General features: G+C 33.4%; 1 protein-coding gene across 1 annotated transcript; it reads right to left on the bottom strand.

The window, feature by feature from the left end:
• Nucleotides 1-5005: 5005 nt before the first annotated feature.
• LOC133184127 (AN1-type zinc finger protein 4-like) lies at nucleotides 5006-18342 on the bottom strand. Its single transcript, XM_061318994.1, has 7 exons — nucleotides 17953-18342; nucleotides 15761-15904; nucleotides 14916-15105; nucleotides 12430-12571; nucleotides 11307-12311; nucleotides 8026-8174; nucleotides 5006-7402 (listed from the first exon to the last, which is right to left on the bottom strand). The coding sequence occupies exons 1-7, from the start codon at nucleotides 18053-18055 to the stop codon at nucleotides 7267-7269; spliced, it is 1869 nt and encodes a 622-aa protein (XP_061174978.1). The 5' UTR covers nucleotides 18056-18342; the 3' UTR covers nucleotides 5006-7266.
• Between the last annotated feature and the right edge of the window lie 53 nt (nucleotides 18343-18395).

The raw sequence follows: 18395 nt of genomic DNA, 5'->3' as shown, positions 1-18395 counted from the left end.
AGCTTTAACAAATCAGAAATATCTGTACAAATTTAGTTTTTTATATTAAATTTTTGAAACATATTCTAACTTTTTTCTCCAAAGATTTTCATATGTAAAATTTACAGTAAAATATTTTGTTCTCCCCTCTCCCTTTGTGGTTGTACCCTATCATGACCCCTGTGATCGTCATCATCAAATTTGAATGTACATTATATGAATTTACATTTCAGAAAACCTCTCTGGTGAAATAGGTTTGGAAAAGAAAATTCATAAAAAAATTTCCTATAAATACTCCCATGGATACCCCTCCCCCATTGTGGCCCCACCGTACCCCCAAGGGTCATGAAAGGTCATGATAAGATTTAAACAAAATTAAGAATGCTTCCACATAAGTTTCAACATTCCTGGCCAAAAGGTTCTTGAGGAGAAGATTTTTAAAGATTTTCCCTATACATTACTAAAATTTCAACCCCCATTGAGGCCCCACCCTACCCCTTGGGGTCATGAATTAAACAATTTAGAATCTACACTACCTGAGGATGCTTCCACATTAGTTTCAATTTCCCTGGCAAAAGGGTTCTTGAGAAGAATATTTTTAAAGATTTATCAAAAAATTTCAATATTTCTTAATTATCTCCCCTTGAAAAAGGGCGTGGTAGTTCATTTTAACAATTTTGAATCTCCTTCACCCAAGGATGCTTTGTGCCAAGTTTGGTTGAAACTGGCTCAGGTGAGCTAAAAAATAAAACACATAACATTTGTTGAATCATAAAAGATGAAAAAAACTTTCAAATTGGTTACTATTTATTTCGAATTTTCAATAACTATAACAGGTTTAAACACAACTGAAGCAAACATATTGTTTCCAAAAATCGAATCAAAATTATTCAAAAACCGAGGTTTGGGTTTTAATCGAATCGATTCAAAATATTACTAATTCAAGGATATTACATTAATTTTTATCAAAACAGACAGTCATGAGAGCATTTTCTTATATCATATATTTGATAAAGTACATTTGATATTCTTAATTTTTATTATGATCTCTTGAACAACCAGTATGTGTTTTTTTTTTTTTCTTTTTCTGTTTTTCCGGAGGGGGGGGGGTATTTGCAATATAATCTGTTCTGCTTCACATCTGCTAAATTGTGCTATAACCTGTGTACAAATAAAGTATACGTATTAGCAGTGCTTATAATAACTCTTTTATTGTTGAGGTCACATTTTGAACAAGTTGAGACCTGCAGTGTTAAAACTGTTACAAAATTTATTACACATTTAGTTTAATAACTGATTGTGTAAAAATACCAGCTTAGCACATTTCTTCATTTTCATTACTTTGCTTGATATGTATCAGCAGTGCTCAACTCTTTGTTGTTGTCATATTTTCAATAAATATCCATAATTTCTTTTATTAAATTTGTTTGGAAAGGTGAAATTTATGTAAACTCCGGCGTGATTCAAACTCATGACTTGATTTATAGCTAAACTTGGGGTCAAACCCATTCTGCGCCACGCCGTTACGCACCAATGTTAAGAACAAAAAAAAAAAAACAAAAAACAAAAAACAAAAACAAAAAAAAAAACAGAATTATATTCACATTCATTGTTTATTTCAAAAGTACCTTACAATATGAATGTGTCGATGTATCTATTTTGTAAATGTCCGATATGCACATGGATGCATTCATAACAATGTCAACCCGTGCACGCACGGGTCAAAGTCTAGTATGTATATATATATATATATATATATATATATATATATATATATATATATATATATATATATATATATATATATATATATATATATATATATATATATATCATTATCTAAGACCAGCAAGACTATACCAACACAACAGGCATGACATACCTGGTCCCAGGAACCAAACTGGAAAAATTAGCACTAACAAAATATAGAATTAGAAATGAAAGTAACCTTGTTTATTGGGCACGTTGTTACAAAAAAAAGTTATACGTCTTATTTGAGCAGAGGGTGATGGAACTGAAATATTTTCCTACATTCTTTTTTATTTTAGAATAGGAGAATAATGCATCGCTCTGTGAGACTTGAAAGGAGTTTTAGCTATAAAATATTCGACTATTTTAGAACTTATTTAGAAGAGGAGAATATTGCATCGCTCTATGAGACTTGAAAGGAATTTTAGCAATAAAATATTCGTGTTAACGCCTATCAAGCTATGTAATATATATTGTGCCCTCACAATTGTGCCTTTCTGAACACTCATCGAAATATTGTCGACCATATAGACAATTTATACCAGTGTAAGCATTTGGGAGTTTTATTTTAATTCTGGTGAGCCATTGTAGTTAATTGTTGTACATTTTATATATTAAAAAAATTCAAATGTTTGGTGTTTCAGTATTTCTGCTGGAGAAAGGGGCTCTTTTTTTTTTTTTTTTTTTCCTCTATTTTATGCTGTGCATAGAAAAGATTGGTAAACTTTTTTGAAGAGCTGTCGGGATCCTTTCTTTTGACAGAAATTGTTACTTTTTTCATTTTTAAAAACATTTACTTGATGATCATTTTTTGAACAGTTAATGATCATCTTAGGCGTCTTAATACCTGAATTGGATATCAAGTTTCTGAACTTGTACAAGTTTTTTTTTTATGAACTACCAAAAAAGAGGTTTGTTCTTAAAACAGACGACTCTGATGGAGACTGTTGTTTATATGGTTTAGATGTGAATCGATTAGTGCATATATATATAACGAATTAAATTCGTTAAAACGAATTCTTAAATTTCATATAACAAATTAGTGTTACAAAGTAACAGGTAATTAAATCTAAACGAAATTACATATGTTTCTACAATATGCATTTGCTTTGTAACTTCTGCAAATATTGTATAGTTTAAATCTGCATGTTTATCTGTGACTTAATTTAAAACTTGAGATTTTTATGCAGGGAGAGGGTGAATAATTAATAGTTTTAGAACTTGTGTCTAATCCCTCTGTAATTATAAATAACAATTACTAGTATGTTCAAACCAATAAAATCCAGGTCGCTATTTGCCACATCTATGGTATACAACTAGAAAACTTTTCAAAGTAACAATATATCTCAAAATGATATGTCAAGTGAAGGTCACAGAGTGATGGCCAGTGGTCAAATTCGCGGTGGAGACATCTTTTTTTATTATTGATAAAAAAAATCTAGTGATAAAAGTGTTGAAGATTGTGCATAAGAAGAACGAATAACTGCATCTTTTATAAGTATTTACCATCTACAATTAAAGTTTGGAAGGCCCAATCTTTTTTAAAGCCCCATCGATCTAGATAGAAGATGGATTATTATAAACTATTTGATTTTTTTCTTTAGGAGGCAATGCGCGATAACTCGCATGAAAATTTAACAGCATTTTAATACACAATATTTTAGAAATTTGAATCATTTACCACCAAAATAGGTTACCATTTTTTTTTGTTTCTATCATTTTCCTTAATGAAGTATAATGAATATTCAGTATATGTAAATAAAGTATAAGTTTTTAATTCATAAATATAATTATGTCAAAATCAATATTTTGAAAAGGAATATACTGAATATATACAAGTACTTAATTACGCGCATCTCTTTTTTTCTTGATGCAAAATGTGGCCTCCATTGCGGATACTACTACATGTTATACTCTACACTTCAAATGAACCCCCCCCCCCCCCCGATATGTCTCATTTTATTTCCGACTTGAGTTTATACATGTAATTGCAAAATGAGGAGAATATAATCAACGAGCTTCTAAATAAACGAAAATACATATGTACTTCTGCGAAGAGGATAGTTACTGCTAACTTCTCTTTAACCAATTTTTCTTCGCGGTCATTTTATTGGCAGCATTGAAGAAAATTGTGACGGTTATCATTACCAAAAATTATTTCTTTACTTTCCGAAAGAATATGAGATATCATTGCTGATTTTTTTTTTTTTAAATATGAGATATCGGTTTAGGCCTACATCAATGTGGGTATCCAATCCAGGAAAACAGTAAGCGAACGAACAACGGGTAAGAATCGCTTCTCTCGAAGTATGCCCAAGTCTATGCAAGTCATTCAAATATCTTCCTGATTTGGGACATTATCAATCAAAATTTCAGTTGAGTTCAGTTTTTTCGCTCAAACCATACATAATGGTACATGAGGAAAATAAAGTATAAATATAATTATCTACATGTACATCTTCACAAGCTTTGTTCCCCTTTACCCATAAAAGCTGTGAACAGAATTTGGTTGAAATTGGTTCAGCTATTCAAGAGAAGAAGCTGAAAATGTTCGAAATTTAACGGATGAACAACAAGGTATGATGTATGAGGACGGACAAACACAGATACTAGTAGGTTGAGATAGCAATATAGGTCAGCCGAGCGAATCAAAAACAGATAGCAATAGGTCACGTGAGTGGCTCAGGTGACCTGAACCTAGTCAAACCTTGTTATTTCGAACTCGATGGGACCGAGGAAAAACTTCGAGATATCCGAGGATTCAAGATATCCAGGGTAAAATACTTCAAAAATAAGGGGTTGGGACTTCCATATCACTTTGACATACGATCTCGTATCCATGATTTTCGAGATATCAGTGTTCAAGATACCAAATTTCGCAAAAATAAATATATATTGATTTGTGCTCGAATCTACACCCAAAAGGGAAGCTTACATTTTTTTTCTGACCCAGTCAGTGATGACAACCATTCACCCAATGTAAAACACTATACTTTGGCTTAGAAGAATGTATGCAAGGGCACATACTGCATATGTATGACATGAAGTGTTAAATTGGGAAAATGCTTTTATCAGCATCCTCATCTTTTTTCTATAAACTTTGTTCAAATGAATAATTTAAATGGACATAAAACATACTTTTGACCATTTACAGTAATTCATTAAAATTGCATGTATGGGAATTTGAATGAAGAATGATGTTTCTTGAAGTTTATAAAATAGAAGTTCATATATCTGTAAATCTGCACCCTCTGTTCACAGATAAAAGATATCAAAATTTATTGATTGTTTTTATTTTTTTCATAATTATTCACACTCATTAACTGTGCACAATATACACTAAATGCATATAACAATATATGCATACAAACAAAACATGTATTAAATGGTTATTTATCATAAACATTGGTGCTAACAAAAAATGTCCCTAAAAGGGGGAGTAACTTATCACCTTCATGAAATCACCTCAATGGGGAAACTTAAAAAACTTTATCAAAGGTGTACTTGTAGTAAAAATAAACAATCTACGGACATGATTACACATACTATTGAAAAAAAAAAGCTAAAAAAAAATTAAACAAAATATTGTTGTTTGAGTATTTGTCTTGCTTATATTCTACAACAATTTCAAGGCAAATGAATCATCACTTGGTCAAAAAAATACAAATCCATTGACAATCATAGGCTAAAATTTGAAATTCATTTGAAAACCAAATTTGTTTAAAATAGAAAAAATATACCCAAACTATGTTTTGAAACAATTAAAAAAGGTTTGAATTTATCACTAACTTCAATTAGTTAACAATTTCAAACATAGTTTATTAATACACTGGGGTATATTTTTCCTATAATATAGTCTGTATCCTTCACTTTACAACACTCAGCCTATGTCTTCGAAAAACTTGACGGGGAACTCAACAAGACAATGGGTACAAGGTGTGGGGAAGGGGAGGGGGGAGGGGGGGGGGGGGTGAAGGAAAGGTCAAGACTGTTAATATTTGATGTTAACTAAAACATTTAAATCCTACAGCATTAAGTAATGAGTAAAATGCTCATCATTTGATGTGCAGGTTTCGAAAAAGACCAAGTAATGCTTCGATTCCTTCTCATATTTCAAGTAATGTTTTGACTATAATAGAAGTAACCACAATACTGTTGCATCTTTAAGATGTTTCCCTCAAAACCTACAGATCTATTCCTTACTCATGATAACCTTGAAATAATGGTAGAATCTCAGCTAAAACCATTACAGCTCCAAAATTTAATGAAATTTTAAAACCATATCATTGTAGCACGATATATTAACATATGAGACTTGGTAAAGACCTTGAAAGTAACATTTGTGTACACCAGATACAAGGATTGACTTATTAGATTTAATTGTTGAAAATGCTTGTCAATTCACTTCTCGTTGGATACTTAAAAGAACTTGAAGGGTTACTAATAATGAAACATCAATTACGAACATGTGTGAAAACCCTGCAATGAATGTAAAAGCTCTTAATAAAAGCTGTGAAAAACAGTTTGTAATTGTAATTTAACAAGTGCTCAAATGACGAAGAAAAAGGTCCATTCTAACAAGTACAAATGTACGTGAAAAAAATAGTGAAAATGAAAATCTGAAATTCACAAACATGATAATCTAACAAACACAAAGTAAAATCTCCAGTGATTCTGGGATTTAACGTAATAAAGGCATATACCAACAGGCAGACATTCTCAGCAGAAAACAAACAAAATGACATTCCCACTCAACACCCAGCAAATGAAAGACATCTGAAAAAATAATTATCACAAATTCCAAGAAAATATACAATTTATAGGTGCACTTTCAAAACATCAAGTTCTCAATCTAGACTAGATTTTTAAAGAAAACATCTTAATTTTCTTAAATTTGTCTCAAATCTTTTTAAAACCATTTATCTGTGAGGAAAAATAAATGACAATGATAAAATTGGGAAATATAAAAAAAGGGGGCAGAATGCTATAAACTTATATCTGACTTAGCTGACAATCCAACATATAACAGAGGTATTTTTGATACTGAAGATAAATTATCTGCCCTTCATAATTTACAAATTTAATCAATATAGAATGTTTCTGTTGTTCAGTGATAACACAATATAATTCAATGTAACCCAATGGCTATATACTGCCTATAGATATGTTTAATATATAACACTGGCATTCCAAAATTTGGTCCATTAATTACAGAAGTTTACAGTATTAGCAAAAATTACACTTTACCGTTGTATAGATACAATTATTAAAAAAAAAACCTAATATAGATTTCCCTCTGCAAAAATATTAACAACCAGTTATTTGATGGATATAATTCAAGAAAAATAAAACTATAATGATAAGTAAACAGGAATCAAATGCACTTCAACTATTTTAAAAAAAGGAATACAATGCTAAAAGTCATTCCAAAACAAACAGTAATTAACTCTATGTGTACCCCACTTAAGGTTTTCTTCTAGACACTGAAAGAGCACACGAAAAACAAGAGTTCACAGCCATATTCCTATTGTTCCTGAGTTAGATTTTGGGTAACTTAGGAGCACTGACGACAGGGTTACTTTGTTCCAACAGCTTGCGTCCCTCCGTTTTATAGTCAAAAGTGCAATCGTGAGACTCAGCATAGCGATGTGTAGCACAGAAATTGTTTCCACACCTTAGAAAAAAAAACATTTTAGAATTCAATAATTTTAAAAAGAAAGTGGATGAAATAATAAAAAAAATTGTTGAAATGAATGTTAATGTATTTCCCCATCTGAATGTCAATATTCAAATTTCAGCAAGTAATTGTTTCAACATAACCAATAGAGAAAAATTATGCTTAAATAAAATAAAAACAAGTTATTTATACTGTATAAAAAAAGAAAAGTTTTTTCACACAGAATCTTGACCAAGACATCGACATCTATGCTGTATGTCAAATATTTAAATTTTGATGCTTTTCTTTTCAAAATGATACAATGCATTTCAAACAGTCAAACATCAAAATCTGAACATAAAAAAATTGTAGCCTGTTGTCCATGAATAGGTGACCTCCTGGCCAAAGGCCAGTAAATTTAGAAGTTTGAAAGTTTGCTTTTTATACACAATGGTTTGATTGATAAGTAATTTTTCAGTAGGCCTAATCTTTGCTGGTCAACAGAAACACACAGTCTTTGAAGCAACATTGAATTTTGAAGGCAGACTGACTGATAAAAAATGAAAAATTATTTCAAAACCTGCAAATGTCTGTTCCTGGTTTAAATTTGACAAAAAACAAATTTCTCTTGAGATTATTACCTGCATATATAGCTGGTGGCAAGGCCTGTTTTCTTGCCACAGACAAAGCACCGTTTGGCAGCCTTCTTTTTGGACTTTACTGGCGGAAGTCTATGTGAAGGGGACAGCATCCTTCCATCGCGACTGTTGACCCTCTGTAGATGGGCAGACTAAAAGTAAAATAAATCCTACTTATATCCTTCACTTATGAAAACCTGTCCTTCTCTTGTATCTAGAAATACATATATTTTTATTTTCAAACCAATGCATTGATAAACAGCCTATTCACAAAACCAAATACAGAAAAAGAATTCTCAGATTTATTTATACATGTATTTTGGAGCATAACATCTATTGTATTGCTCAATATCACAGAAAAAGGAATGACAACATACGCACTGGTTATAAGACCTAAGAAAACATTTTTTTTTACAGCTACCCAAATGACCTTCAAATTTTACTCCAACCCTTTATGCTTTCTTTTGACATACAATCAGAAAATGCATGTCTGTACATTTTCCTTTGAACATTATGTTTTATCAAAAAGTTCCCTATCAGTATCACTTTGTGAGAAATTGTTGGAAAGACCAAAATATAAAAAACATTTTTCAGCAAGAAAAGGAGTGAGCTTCATAAGTGGTCAGTTTTGTACTTCATGTTAAAACAAGAGGCCCATGGGCCACATCGCTCACCTGAGTAACTTTGGCCATGCTGTCCTTACCAGATTCCCCCCCCCCCCCCTTGTAATACCTATTGTGGCCCCGCCCTACCCCGGGGGGTCCTGTTTGAACAATTTAGAATCTACATTACCCAAGGATGCTTCCACATAAGTTTCAGCTTTTCTGGCCCAGTGGTTCTTGAGAAGAAGATTTTTAAAGATTTTTCCTATATATTTCAATGTAAAACTTGGATTCCCTATTGTGGCCCCGCCCTACCCCCGGGGGGTCATGATTTTAACAATTTAGAATCTACATTATCCCAGGATGCTTCCATATAAGTTTCAGCTTTTCTGGCCCAGTGGTTCTTGAGAAGAAGATTTTTAAAGATTTATTCCTCTATATGTCAATGTAAAACTTGGATTCCCTATTGTGGCCCCGCCCTACCCCCGGGGGTCATGATTTTAACAATTTAGAATCTATACTATCCCAGGATGCTTCCATATAAATTTCAGCTTTTCTGGCCCAGTGGTTCTTGAGAAGAAGATTTTTAAAGATTTATTCCTCTATATGTCAATGTAAAACTTGGATTCCCTATTGTGGCCCCGCCCTACCCCCGGGGGTCATGATTTTAACAATTTAGAATCTATACTATCCCAGGATGCTTCCACATAAGTTTCAGCTTTTCTGGCCCAGTGGTTCTTGAGAAGTAGATTTTTAAAGATTTATTCCTCTATATGTCAATGTAAAACTTGGATTCCCTATTGTGGCCCCGCCCTACCCCCGGGGGTCATGATTTTAACAATTTAGAATCTACACTACCCAAGGATGCTTCCACATAAGTTTCAGCTTTTCTGGCCCAGTGGTTCTTGAGAAGAAGATTTTTAAAGATTTTTCCTATATATTTCAATGTAAAACTTGGATTCCCTATTGTGGCCCCGCCCTACCCCCAGGGGTCATGATTTTAACAATTTAGAATCTACACTACCCAAGGATGCTTCCACATAAGTTTCAGCTTTTCTGGCCCAGTGGTTCTTGAGAAGAAGATTTTTAAAGATTTTTCCTATATATTGCAGTGTAAAACTTGGATTCCCTATTGTGGCCCCGCCCTACCCCCAGGGGTCATGATTTTAACAATTTAGAATCTATACTATCCCAGGATGCTTCCACGTAAGTTTCAGCTTTTCTGGCCCAGTGGTTCTTGAGAAGAAGATTTTTAAAGATTTTTCCTCTATATGTCAATGTAAAACTTGGATTCCCTATTGTGGCCCCGCCCTACCCCCGGGGGTCATGATTTTAACAATTTAGAATCTATACTATCCCAGGATGCTTCCACGTAAGTTTCAGCTTTTCTGGCCCAGTGGTTCTTGAGAAGAAGATTTTTAAAGATTTTTCCTATATATTTCAATGTAAAACTTGGATTCCCTATTGTGGCCCCGCCCTACCCCCGGGGGTCATGATTTTAACAATTAAGAATCTACACTACCCAAGGATGCTTCCACATAGGTTTCAGCTTTTCTGTCCCAGTGGTTCTTGAGAAGAAGATTTTTAAAGATTTTTCCTATATATTTCAATGTAAAACTTGGATTCCCTATTGTGGCCCCGCCCTACCCCCGGGGGTCATGATTTTAACAATTTAGAATCTATACTATCCCAGGATGCTTCCACATAAATTTCAGCTTTTCTGGCCCAGTGGTTCTTGAGAAGAAGATTTTTAAAGATTTATTCCTCTATATGTCAATGTAAAACTTGGATTCCCTATTGTGGCCCCGCCCTACCCCCGGGGGTCATGATTTTAACAATTTAGAATCTATACTACCCAGGATGCTTCCACGTATGTTTCAGCTTTTCTGGCCCAGTGGTTCTTGAGAAGAAGATTTTTAAAGATTTTTCCTATATATTTCAATGTAAAACTTGGATTCCCTATTGTGGCCCCGCCCTACCCCCGGGAGTCATGATTTTAACAATTTAGAATCTACACTACCCAAGGATGCTTCCACATAAGTTTCAGCTTTTCTGGCCCAGTGGTTCTTGAGAAGAAGATTTTTTAATGACCCCACCCTAATTTTGTCTTTTCTTGATTATCTCCCCTTGTAAGGGGACTTGGCCCTTTATTTTAACAATTTAAACTCCCCATCACCCAGGGATACTTTGTACCAAGTTTGGTTAAAATTGGCCCAGTGGTTCTTGAGAAGAAGTTGAAAATGTGAAAAGTTTACAGACGGACGGACGGACAGACGGACAGACGGACGGACGGACGACGGACAACGGGTGATCAGAAAAGCTCACTTGAGCTTTCAGCTCAGGTGAGCTAAAAATTAAAAATAAAAATCCTACCTACCGACCCTATTATTTTATCAGCATGTAAACAAAGTAAAGTAATCAAACATAATTTTTTTTTAAGCTTAAGCAAAAATATCAAGCATGGTTAAACTTTTGTCAATACAAAAATCTCTTCTTCCAAATAGAACTAATTTATTCCAAGTTGTATTCTAAAAATTGCTACACAGGCAGATCTATTGGTCATGCTTCTAGAAATATTCCAGTGTTTTTTTTTCTTCTTTTTTTGCTCTAGTACATACTAGCACTTTGTTGAATATTAAATTTTCCTTAAAGCATATCAATGAAGTCAAGTTAAAGACATACCAACAATCGTTCCTCTGGAGAAATAATCCTTCCTTCCTGACTTGTGCTCCCAAGTGCATAATTTCCAAGACGGGATTTACTTCCACTCGGCACAAAGTTGCCAATACGAGAAGATCCTATTTTTTCTAGGGATGCCTGCCTGAGGAGTCCGGACATAGCCCGAGCTTCACTTGTACTCAGACTTTCTAGGGTAAATTCTTTCCTCCGTTCCAGTCCTTTAAAACGTGAGGAGGTGGTAGGTCTCCCTAGAGATTCTTGGAAACTCTCTAAAGTCAAATCTTTATTTGATGCCTGGGGGCGTCCCAGGACTTCCTTAATATTTTCTATTGTGAGATCCCCTTTCAGTTTTTGTTTTGTTTTGGAAGAAGAAGGAGGCTGTAGAGTATCCTTGTAATTTTCTAGATTCACATCTTTCTTTTTTGTTTCCTGCAGACTGCTTAATCTGTGTAGGTCTCTCATTTTGGATGAAGGGGTACAAGTGTTAGAGCTTAGAAAATCTGATTTAATATTCTCACTATCCTCTCCCTCCCAGGACTTTACTCCCTCCCTCCACTCAGTGGTCAGTTGTGACTCATGCACGAGGCTACTATCTTCCTTAACACTGGAAAGAATCCCTAATCGGCTAGCACTAAGTTCCGTATTTTCTGCCATCATCTGGCGACTCCTACTTCGGGTTGATTTGGCACTATGGCTTTTATTGTGTTCAGAATTGGTTTCAAGTTCGTTATAATTTAACAAACCACTTCCTATGTTATGGTTTAGGCTAGCAGCCATGTTTTGACCCACAACACCACCAGAGTTTATATCATCTTTGTTGCTGATTTCTATTGTAGCAGTTTGCTCCCCTTGGGAAAATGCTGAATGATGTCCAACAGGTGGCAGACAGAAGTTTCTATTGAGGTTGTGAGATAAGGTTCTCCCGGAGCCCGGGAGCTGTCGACGTCTAGCACCACGGCTGCTACTGGAATGTTCGGAAGAGGGTGGACGAGGAATTTTTTTCTTAGGCTGAAATGTATTCAGATACTTAGTATATGTACAAATTCACATAAATATATTTGATACATAAAAATGCTATTATGAAAATTAAGGGTTAAGTGATTATACAAAGAGAACTTGAACAAACCTTTTTAGTAAGAGTCAATTTCTCCATTTTCCCTCTAAGCTGCTTCATTTTTTCTTTCAGTTGTTCATTTTCCTCGAGTTTCTCCTTAGGAGGTGCCTCTTCCTCCTCCTCCTGGTCATCAAAATTGTACATCGAGGCCCCACTACAAGGAAACATTACACTTCAGTTTCAAAATGATCTTACAAAATTACAAGGTAAATTTTTGAACTGTTAACTATTGGGAAAAAAAATAAAAACAAAAAAATTAATTAACATGTTTACACTGGATAATGATAGTAAAATGCTAAAAATACCAATGTTTTTCATACATGCACAAGAACACTATGTTAAATGTCAAATCTGTCATGAGAAAAGTTATCAACCATATCTTAATTTACTGTATTCTTTATAATGGTATCTTATTAATTCTTAATAATTCAAAAATATAAATTTCTTTTCAAGCATTTTTTTTAAATTCAAATACTACTATATTTCATATAAATGAGATGCAGGTTATTCCTATGTTGTCAGGTTTGTCTAAAAATACAGCACTAAAAGTCATACAATCTAAATATCTATTTGCGAAATTTAACATTTATAAGGAAAAAATTACACAATATTTCCCTTACTAGTTTAGAGAAAACTTTGAAATAGCAACATACATATTGACTTTTTTCACCAGCATTGGAACAGCTCCCTGAGGCAATTTCATTTTTATTTCTAATCCTAAGATGTGATTTCTATCTGAGCCACAAAAATTAAAATTCAGTAACACAGCCCAAGTGAATCATTTTCCTACATCCATTCAATTACTGTCCCCAAAAGACATAAGCATCATTCCAAGAATCATTTCCTTGCAACTATCATCCTTTATGAAATTCCTGTTCCACAGTGAGCTTTAAATCCTTTCATGTAGATGCAAAAAACAACATTAAAAATAAGCCCATCTACGCCAGTTTAATGACCTATTTTGGCTAGCTAATTTAAACGATTTGGCTGTCAATCTTTTTACCTGTGCCGATACCCTGTAAATCTGTGTGTGGGATCATTCAAATCACACTTGTGGCTTTGTTTGCGCCCAGGTATTGTGCGTGCTTTAGTGTCTCTGCCAGTAATGCCAGTATGTATGTGTATGAATTGAATGGCTGTTTTTAAGTAAAATAAGTGTCTGCTGTCAAAATAAAAGTACCATTTTTTGCTCCCAGTAAAATTACACTAAATAAAGCCTGTATAATTGGAGAAATAAAAATTTGGAACAAGCTAAAAAAAATTGACCATGTCTGTCTCTCTTTTCATCTCTACACTGCTAAAGGCTATTGCATGGACTTAAATGATATCTTTTACTTCATTTTTTTTTTTGAATCACACTAACAAATATTTAAGACTTTCATAAGTGGATTATAACAAATGGCATAGTTCATATATGTACCTGAAGATTTCAAAATTAAGATACACTAACTTTTTGTCCCCCTCTTATTGAGACTTTTTACGTGTTGTTTCAGAATAATTGATAACAAATATAATAAAGTAATATTGTCACTGCTGGATCCAATATCAATACATGTACATCTGACATTGTTTCAAAATGCTTCTATAAACAATACTGATACTTTTTTTTTGTAAGAAACACCTAACAGAGATCTATAATTCACTCCAAATTATGGACAGTATACATTCAGCTACAGGATAAAAGAACATAGTCGTTTTCAAATGGAGAAAGTTACTCTCACAGAGAGCATATATAAATTTGTAAATATCACATTTATAAGGCTAGGCTACATTACATTTATAGCAAATATCTTTCTACATAAACCAGAAAAAAGCCTCATATTTATTAGTCATAATTAGGAAATGTTAATTATTTTAGTTTTTTTAACATACACATCCTTTAATTTCTAACAAATTGAAGTGCCATATTAATACACCCAACCTGGGTCCACACAGCATGTTAATTTATCATCCTTTTGACTAGACAATTTAGCATTCAAACAAATCTGCACTGACACAATGACATCATCAGTGCTGGGTGTCAACATCATTTCTACATTTGAGATTATAAGTTAACAAATTTTGCAGAACAAGTTCACTAGCATATATGGCAATATTGCAATACCAAATCTTTCTAGACCTGTTAAACTCCGATGCAAAATATATATACATGAACATACTTGAAGCTTTGTACTGGAAATTTCCTTGAAAAACTCCACTGATTACCAATTTGTAGAAAGAAAAGCTGTGAACTAGGGTCAATATATGATACCAAGTTGTGCTAAGTGATAAGTTGGCTATATATATATATAAGACATAGAGCCAAACACTTATCAACCTAAGCAAATTAATAATTAATAGATTTTCCAAAAAAAAAAAAACCCCCAAAAAAACCCACCTTTCTATGTTTAAATCTATCGTGAGTCACAGAATTTTCCTTAAAATGTAACAGCAAAAACCACAATGTATCTTGCTCAAAGATAAACCAACAAGCATCTCGTACTCAGTAACTTATTTACCTCAGTGATTCTGAGAGCGGGGTAAGGGTTCCATCTCCTCGATCAACTACACGGAAAAAATTCAACTGGTCCCCTTCTCTAAACACCAGCAGAGTGACTTGTCGATTGCCTGGTATTTTCTCCCAGATTTCATCTCGATTTGCTTCTACATATTCTGCCATTTCTCTTAGAGTAGGATCTTCCATTGGAACTAAAATGTGAAGCAAGGAATAAATCAAGCCTGTTTACAAACATGGCCAGGTATACACCAGGATAATATTATATACATGACCAATTATCTGCAATAATTCAAGGAATCAGTTTTAAACCTTTTATAACTTGTGTGACTTTCTTTGCTCAAGTAGATTTTAACAAAACATGAAATTCAAATCATTTATTTTTGCTAACATAAGTGAGGTTGACTTTGTATGATTTTAAGTTTGAAAGCAAATAAAAAAAATATTCCAACTGCCTGATCAAACTGTTAAGTAAATTCAGAAAGCTTTTGATGTATAAAAAGAAAACAATTTTACATGAAAACATTTCTTTTTTAAGAACTTCTTATAATTCATAATTTAAAACAAAAACAAATTGCTGAAAATATTGGATGGTTATTGAGCTTGCATGCATAATAAAAAGTATTTTGTTTTGCTGTGAAATCTAAGATGTCAATTCTGAACTTTGATAGCTCAACATTTACTGATAGTCCCACCCATGATGAGAAACTGAACTTTACCTGTGTGTTCAACACATTACATATATACATTGACATTTAATAAGTAATCCCCATCACTTTGATGAAATTAATCTGGATTATGATATGAGAATGACTCTATACAATTTCCCATAAATGGCAGCATGCTTACTTCTCCTAGTATTTATGGGACCTCCACGCATGGCCAAGACAAGCTTCAGGGTGGCGCCGTCATGAATGCTATAGTCATGTAGACAATAATCATCCTCGAGCTCCATGGCCTGCCAGATTAAATGCTGCTGTCCAATGGGAATGCCTACAAGTAATAAGTGAAAGGTAGCCAGTTATAAATGATTAAAGTATGCCATAATACATTATCACATAAAAATTATCTTGGAGCATTCTGAATGATCAAAGGACATTAAATGCATGACCAAATAATGTTTCTATCTTTAATATTAATAATAGTCTGTTATATTCTTTCAGCGTTTCACTCAGAGTGTATCTGAGATTCATGCATTGTCATTTAAAAATAACATTACATTTACTTCAATCAAACTGGCTCCGTTGTGTTTGTTTTAATAATTTAATGCATTTTTTAATAACATCATGATTTTATCATGAACATGCTTTCAAATCATACAATTATCATAAAATTTCAATTCCAGAAAACCAAGTTTTATGAATCTATTAATAAAGATGGATGTTATTTATGGATGTTATTTATTCATTTCTGTACCCTGTGCCTCGGAAAATAAATGGTGTTATTCAGACAAGAATCATAGAATGGGGTAATGTCCTTTTGTTCCATGGTTTGTGTAGAACATGCATTAATAACAATCAAGTGCAAAATAATTCCTTTTACTAAAGTCTTCAATGAATTTGGTATAGATGGCATTTTTGGCTGAATCACTGGTCACTCTTGAAAATGTATATATATGTGCTTTCATGAAACTGTATGTCAAGGATTTCCAAAAATTCTACCAAATTCAGCTTAAATCATATGCATGGTTCTAAAAAAAAAGTTGAGTAGGGGAACTGCAAATAAGAGCATCCCCTCGCAAAAGAGAACATTGATCCTGATATAAATTGTTTCTTGCGTAACTTCCGTTATGCACACAGTCACCTACACACAAAAGCATGTTACTATATCCCCTCCAACTTTGTTGCAAGGGGATAATTAATAATCTTTCAGTACTTGTGGATCTGATAATTTTTCAGAACTGTAGATGCATGCACAAAATGGGTCACCAATAATTTGAAATGTGTCAAATCCAGTTTTTATGGTTGGACCACATGTAAAGTTAACTTGGGGTGGAAAGATAAATTGGTATACTGCAACATAGGAAAAAAAGACAATATTTTGGTACTGAAGACCCAATACAAGTATATGCCAATATATCACATTTTCAGCTCTTTCTATTCATTTTTGATGGATCCGATTCTTATGAAATAAAAATTGTAGTTTTACATCTCAAATGCTGCACATATAAACTGACGCTTGTAAAATTGAAGTGTTTGTGAGACCCAGTATCAGTTGTTCACAAAGATGGCATCTAACGAGTATTATTTCTTTGTTAATATTTGAGGAAATAATCTTAATCTGTTATCCAAACATATTGTGATAGCAAGTTTCCCATGTCAGAACAAAGAGACACCAAAAATGTTATGAAAGGTGATACATCCATGTACATATTGTGGTACAGTCTCAGTGTATCATGATATATTATGATATGCTTCAGCTGTTTTGTTTCACCCAAGTAACTTGATGTGTACATTAACTTAACCCTAAGATTAAACAAGATTAATTTAACCCACAATATTTAATCCATGTTGAGTATATCCTGCAAATCCTATCATTTAACATCTATGACACTAAAGTGAAATAATGATGTCATAGACAATTCTGGTTATATTTTAATCCATGGCCAATGTGGTTGTGTGTCAACTTTACTCAACTGGACATCTTAACTAAAACCCTTCATAGACATGGGGGATGTTGAAAATATTAATGGAAGAAAAATGTACACATAAATTAAGTCGTACTTTCCACAGTGGATTTTGTTTGTTTGATTTTTAGATAAATGTTACAGTAAAATCTACTGATAATAAGGCTGTCTCAATACAGCCTAATCTTGCGACTTTGTGTATTCCATAACAAAGGGTCAAGGCCAATTAACAAAAGAGACCGCAGGGTCTAACTTGGCTTTCAGTTTTACATATACCCCATTTATTGATGAAATCCTTTGTGTTTACATGGTCCGTTTCTTTCATCCTGTTGACATATACAGTCAATAGAAAGCAAAGTGGGGATTTACTTTATATATACATTATTTTTACATAGCTTCAACAGCACAGTTTTACCTTCAAGTCTTTGAATCTTTGCTTTCACAGACATAATGGTTTCAAAAGGTGACACTCGCAACTCAAAAAAGGTTCCCGTTAATGTTTCAATGAACAGTTCCATTTTGATGAATGTTTAACTGGAGGACAAAACTATGGTTTACTACTGCCGTTTCATGCCCTCGCGAAGCAAAACATTATTTTTTGTCAACAAAAGCTCAAGTAATTGCCATTTTTATCCATTAGATATATTCCTCAAACTCCATGCACTTCAACGCTCAGGATGTCGTTGTTTATTTCATCACTGAACAAAGCATCGTCACTCCCATTACACTCATAAACACGGTCTATGATTCACAAAGATGGTGGCAAAATTTTCTACACAGGAATTCGAGGTCTTTTGAAGTGCCCGTATGTTGTAGTTACTGACAACAATTTATCTTGTGACGACATTTTTATGTGTA

The sequence above is a fragment of the Saccostrea echinata genome, unplaced genomic scaffold (genome assembly GCF_033153115.1).
Source record: "Saccostrea echinata isolate AGI-Se365-2 ecotype Australia unplaced genomic scaffold, CSIRO_AGI_Sech_v1 ptg000010l, whole genome shotgun sequence".
NCBI classification, from domain to species: Eukaryota; Metazoa; Mollusca; class Bivalvia; order Ostreida; family Ostreidae; genus Saccostrea; species Saccostrea echinata.
Note: the sequence above shows the minus strand (reverse complement) of the source record. Positions and strands in the feature narration are given on the sequence as shown.

Coding starts and splice junctions, on each gene's coding strand:
- LOC133184127 (XM_061318994.1), bottom strand. CDS start 18,055: ATGGAACTGTTCATTGAAACATTAACGGGAACCTTTTTTGAGTTGCGA. Junction 15,106..15,760: donor TCCCATAAATACTAGGAGAA/GTAAGCATGCTG, acceptor TTCACATTTTAG/TTCCAATGGAAGATCCTACT. Junction 8,175..11,306: donor CTCCAGAGGAACGATTGTTG/GTATGTCTTTAA, acceptor TTTTACTTTTAG/TCTGCCCATCTACAGAGGGT.